Source organism: Arachis hypogaea, chromosome 20 (assembly GCF_003086295.3).
Source record: "Arachis hypogaea cultivar Tifrunner chromosome 20, arahy.Tifrunner.gnm2.J5K5, whole genome shotgun sequence".
Taxonomy (NCBI): domain Eukaryota; kingdom Viridiplantae; phylum Streptophyta; class Magnoliopsida; order Fabales; family Fabaceae; genus Arachis; species Arachis hypogaea.
In genome coordinates this window covers 135233150-135239149 of record NC_092055.1, presented here as the reverse complement: position 1 = coordinate 135239149, position 6000 = coordinate 135233150, and the positions used below count along the sequence as shown (strand labels likewise).

Sequence of the window (6000 nt, the reverse complement as noted above, 5' to 3'; positions counted from 1 at the left end):
CAGTTAGCATAGGAGTTTATGGATCCCAACCCTGTAAAGGTCTGTATCTAGATTTTAGAAGTGGCTTTCAACTAGTTTTTTATTTAGTTGTTGTGGAAACTGATTTTTGAACTTGTGACAGGTTGTTGTAGATTCAGAAGACTTAGCTGCGAATCATGATGTCATGCAGATAGTTGAGGTCTGTATTGACCAAATCTAGACTGTGCGCGTGATAAGCGACTGGTTGCTTTACTGGAAAAATACCACAAATCTCAGAGGTCTCTCTCCATGATAATTAATCCTTAAAACTAGAGATATCTTCCCAGGAAGCAGTGAATAGTTAATACATTGGATCAAGTTGTTGCTATCCTTAATTCCTAACATTTTCCAGTGTTCATTTGGTTTTCAATGAACATATACATGTATTTTTGTAGCCTAAAAAGGACGAGTTATCATGAAGCATATTGATAGTTGATATCTTTAGACTTAACTATTTTGTTCTACATGTTGATAAGAGTGTGTATCTTTTATCAAGAACCGAGTATTGATCTTTGTTTTGTACAAAATGGAAACCACACGAGTTGAAAGGATGCTTCAACAAGGGTATGTTGTGTGTGTGTGTGTACACATGTAGTGTTTGTTGTTGACATTAGCTACTTGTGACATGATAAATTCTTTTCAGAGGTTGGAAGGTTGTGTCCATACATGGAGACAATGCACAACATGATCGTACAAAGGCACTTTCATTATTCAAGAATGGGAGCTGCCCTTTAATGGTATGCTGCTTCAAACTGCGATTATGATTATGAATTGGTAATACCAGCAAGATTTGGTGTTCCTTTCTCTGAAATACTGACATGTTGGGGGTTGATTATTTTCCTTTCATTATTTTTACCATGTAAATTTCTTTTTAGCAGTAATTTATCTTCCTGCCTTATCCATATAATGCTTTACATCCAACTTCTGTTTGTGATAAGAGTCAACATTTAGTTTAGCAAGGTTAGCTTTGTGACTGCCATATGTTACGATATACTATACTGTTGGATAAACTAGTTCAGGTTCTGTCATAAAACTAAAGTCCATCTTTTACATCACTAGTGAATGGACATAAATTCACTTTGTTATTTCCACTGATCTTCATCCAAACTGAATAGAATGCAAATAGATTATCAACTGAGCGTTCCCTTCTATTTTTATTCTTGTTTTCTTTTTTTAGCTATATGTTTTTTGTCTCCCCTGAATGTCTGTTGTGGAGAGTGTCCATAAATAGGGTTTGAGGTCTTTCAATTGTTCTACACAGTGTGTGTGGCTTTTTTCGGTCATTTAATTGACCTAATTTATAATTTATTGGGCAGATTGCTACTGATGTGGCTGCATGTGGATTGGATATTCCAGATGTTGAAGTTGTTATCAACTATAGTTTTCCTTTAACTACAGAAGATTATGTTCATAGAATTGGTCGGACTAGACGAGCTAATAAAAAGGGTGTTGCCCATACATTCTTCACACAGCAGAATAAGGTGGTATCCATGCCCGATGTATTTGAGGTTCTTCATTTGCCTGTCATGCTGTTTCTCAACTTTTTTTCGCCACTATTGGATGGAAATATTCAGGGTCTTGCTGGGAAGCTTGTGAATGTATCAAGAGAAGCTGGACAAATTATGCCAGATGCCCTTTTAAAATTTGGCACACATGTAAAGAAAAAGGTATATTTTCTTCACTTCTCTCTATGCACCTGATCAGGTTTCGTTTCTGATGGTTTGTGACTGTTGCGACAAATTTTGCTTTGGATTGTAATTCTTTAGAATTTGTGCAAGATATTCTATTGATGTTTAAACTATCATTTTCTGTTATATTAGGAGTCCAAGTGAAGTCAAGTAGTTCTAGTGCAGTTCCACTACCACCGCCACCGCCACCGCCGCCACCCTCAATCGCTTTTGGATGAGGACTATGATGATGATGAGGATGAAGATGACACTGAAGACTATAGCTGATAGTTTTAGTATGGTTGAACAATATACTAGGAATTATAGTTGTAACACCCTAATATCCAAATCCTTATGCTCGAGTCATAAGTCAATGATAATAAGGTTGTACGACTCTCAAGGTGGATTTTTTTTATACATAACCATATATATATTGAAAGGAAATATTAAACGAGAAGCCTGAAAGAGAGTAAAAATAAAATCAGAAGTCGTATCACTCACGCATCGACAACTAAAAGATAAAGCGTGAAGCCGAAAACGATATACAGATAAAGTCACAAAAGAGAATAAGAGAAGGACAGTGTATAGATATATGACATAAGTAATTAGCCACTAGTCGCGACCCGCGAAGTTTGGGCCGGCTAGGGTACAGTAAGAAAGTAGTTGACAACAATATCTCCTAATCTCTCCCAAAAGAAACATAAGAGCCTCTATAGGCAAGTTCAAAAGAGTTCAATACATAATATAAGTTTTTCAAAGTAAAGGTGGAGAGATTCTAAGAAAAATATAAAGTAGAGAATATAAAGATCTTTGCCATCTCTCAGATGAACCACAGCTCACTTCTGAGCACCTGGACTTGTATCTAAAAACAAGAGATATATACGGAATGAGAACCCCCGACCCATGGGTTTCCAGTACGGTAAAAGTGCCAAATAAATACAATTTAAGCATCCTAAACTTCCTTTCACCAAATATTCATCCTATGTTCTCACTCATCCGTAAATAGGCAACTGTCATAAGGGAATGCTAAATCTAATTCACATTCCTCATGCTTCCCAACTTTCTAACTCTCCAACAAATCAGAATCAAAATCATAAACCAAACCATCACCAGTTATTTTGTCTCAGCAATTCTATATCAATACTTCATATTCTCACCTGGAGCAAGTGAAATCACTTCACTTCGTCTACCCAGGGAACTCATATGATCTCATTATCAATGTAGAGCAAGTGAAATTACTTCACTGCGTCTACCCAGGGAACTCATATTATCTCATTCAATAATCATCATTTTAAATTAATCATATCATTATTCCATTTCAACAAGAATAGCCCTCAGCGTCAACTGACACCGCATGAGGGACCTCTCAGTTGTACAAACACAATCAATACAGACAAGTAATACACAAATAAGGTACAAGTAGAACAGATAGCATATAGTCAGGTAACATAGCATATATGATATAGCAATCCAAATAAATAGGCAAACTCAAACAATTCAAACATATGCAAATGATGTATGCCTACCCTATGGCTGATGAGTCTCATATGTCGGTTATAAAGCCAACCCGACAAGTCCTGGTAGCTAACTATTGGACTGTCCCTCTGTCGTGCATCCCCAACTCAAGTTATTCACAATCATAATCATAATCACACAACACCCACACTAGTGTTTATTCACGGGGGCGAGCTCATCCGGAACTTTCACAGTGTTCGGCCACATTTACGACATAGGGTCAGCAGAGTCTTGGATCTCAACCTAGAGCAAGTGGAGTCGACCCACTGTATCTACCCAAGGAAATCTGAGACTCAGATAGTTTCAATCATAAATCATACTCAATTGGGAGCAAGTGGGGGCTAACCACTGCATCTACCCCAGGAGTCTCAAAACCAAACCCAGAGCAAGTGGAATCACTCCACTGCATCTACCCAGGCAGGTATGTCTCACCACATCCCGGAACAAGTGGATTAATGCCACTGCATCTACCCAGGCAGGTATATCTCACCACATCCCGGAGCAAGTGGGGCGGAACCACAACCCTTGCATCTACCCGGGGAGCCTCTATACTAACCAACCTGGAGCAAGTAGGGCGCAACCACAATCCTTGCATCTACCCAAGAGGTACGTTCTCATATGCCCAGGAGGAACCAAGGAGGGGATCCTAACCTCCCACCATCTCGCTGGGAGCGATTTTACAATACCAGGAAGAACAAGGAAGGGGATCCTCACCTTCCTTCATTTCTCTGGGGTCGCACTTTCGAGAAAGAGAGCTCAAGATAAAACAATCATTCAAAATCATATTTTCATTTTCAACCATAATTCAATATTTATCATAGCCATCCGGCTCATAACATAACCCATAACCAGCCAATGGGGATCATTCATTACACACTTAGACATAATTTTGGCTAGTTTTTTGTTCTTGTTCTTCTAGAGAGAGAAGCCCTTATTCCTCTCTAGATCTAGTTTGATTTGATCTTCCCTTATTGAATTCTGAATTGGGTTTTGTTGATTTCTAGTTTTGATTACTTAATCTGAATTCTCTAATATAATTTTGTTTAGATCTTATGTTAGATTGGTTTTCTCTTGTTATTTCCCATTTTCTATTCATTTTATGAACCTTATGGATCTTGAATTGTTAATGATACATTGATGTTTTCCATGATTAATAGTGTTATTTGAGTAGTTTTCCATTGATAATTGTTAGTGGGTACTTTCAATTTCCAATTTATTTGCAATTTGATTATATCTTCTATTAATGCATACCATGTGTTTGATGAAATGTTTCCTTTGATTATGGAGTAGTTTTCTTTACTCTTGGCCTAGGCTAAGGGAATTGGGTAAACTTGAGTCATTGGGTCTAATTGATTTGGTGATTTGAGAATCCTTAGTGGTCAAGTTGATACCCATTGACACTAATCCACTACTAAGTCAATTGGTAGTTGGATTGGGACTTATGAGTTGAGATTGATCAAGCCACTTGACGTACCTCAAGCTTAGGAGTAGATATTACGTACTTAAAGCTCTTGGAGGTAGACTTAGTGAGTTTGGTTCCTCATAATTGTCAAGATATGGTTATTAGACAAGGATGGTGACCCCAATTCCTATGCCTAGCCAAGAGTTCCTTTTATTATTCATATTTGAAACCCAAAAATTTCAATTGCTTAATTCTAGTTATAGTCAATTGATTAGTTCTAGAATAGAATTATATTAGTTACTTGATTTAGTTCTTGCACTTTAAGATTTCTTGCATGTTAAGCCTAGTAGTTTAATTTCTTGATCATGACTCCCAACCCCGGAATTCTAACCAATGTTGATGCACATGTTTACCCATTCCTTGTGAGACGACCCGAGGTTTGAATACTTCGGTTTATTTTTATTGGGATTGAACTTTGTGACAACCAATTCTTTAAAATTTGATTGAGAGTTATTAGTTGATTTGGAACTATGCTTACAACGAAGTTCTATTTCTATTAAGAGAAATTCTAGACTGACAATAATTCTTGTATCAGTGTGCACGTCGCCCACGCACATGCGTGGAAGTCCGAAAAGTAGAGTGACGAGTGAGCGTCGCCCATGCGCATGCGTAGGAGCCAGAAAAGCAAAGTACCGCATGCACGTCAGCCACGCGTATGCGTGGGTGCGTTTTGTGCTTCTCATACAAAACCAGCACAGTACCCACGCAACTCTCTGGATTTTCTATGAGGCATTCGCATCAGTGCAGTGACGCATATGCGTTGGCCAGGCGCACGCGTGGGTGAGTAAAAATTGAGATTGACGCGTGCACTTCGGCCACGCGTGCACGTGGCAGCACGATATTCCAAAATTGTTACTAAGTTAAAAAGCTGCAGAATTATATTTTCAAACCCCAAACTTCAAACACACATAACTTCTTCTACAAAATTCCTTTTTCATCTATTTCTGAACTGTTGAAAATATCGTTAAATAAACTTTCATAAAAATCCAATTTTGAAGAATTCCAAACTTCGTGGATCAAGTTACGGACCGCCAAAGTTGGTCAAAAATTAGTTTCTACCTAAAAATAGAAATCACCAATTTTTTCAATGTTCAGAAGCCAAATTCATTTCCACTCATCCAAATGGCCACAACCCAACCACATCCACATAATTACACTCAACCAAAATCAAACCTACCTCATCTATATATTTCACCCAAAACTATCAATTTTCACACCTCAATTCCTCAAACCTTATTACTCAATAATCAAACCAATTATTCACACATTTAATATCTATAATCCATCCAATCTCTTATATCATCACACAATATACACATCAACTTACCTTCCTTACCT

The 6000-nt window shown here is 37.6% G+C and overlaps 1 protein-coding gene across 1 annotated transcript; it reads left to right on the top strand.

Annotated features, from left to right (window-relative positions):
- Positions 1-204: 204 nt before the first annotated feature.
- On the top strand, positions 205-1924 carry LOC140183249 (DEAD-box ATP-dependent RNA helicase 5-like). The gene is made up of 5 exons (XM_072231276.1): positions 205-582; positions 662-755; positions 1335-1665; positions 1723-1737; positions 1839-1924. The coding sequence occupies exons 1-5, from the start codon at positions 545-547 to the stop codon at positions 1922-1924; spliced, it is 564 nt and encodes a 187-aa protein (XP_072087377.1). The 5' UTR covers positions 205-544.
- The last annotated feature ends 4076 nt before the right edge of the window (positions 1925-6000 follow it).

Coding starts and splice junctions, on each gene's coding strand:
- LOC140183249 (XM_072231276.1), top strand. CDS start 545: ATGGAAACCACACGAGTTGAAAGGATGCTTCAACAAGG. Junction 583..661: donor GAAAGGATGCTTCAACAAGG/GTATGTTGTGTG, acceptor AATTCTTTTCAG/AGGTTGGAAGGTTGTGTCCA. Junction 756..1,334: donor ATGGGAGCTGCCCTTTAATG/GTATGCTGCTTC, acceptor TTTATTGGGCAG/ATTGCTACTGATGTGGCTGC.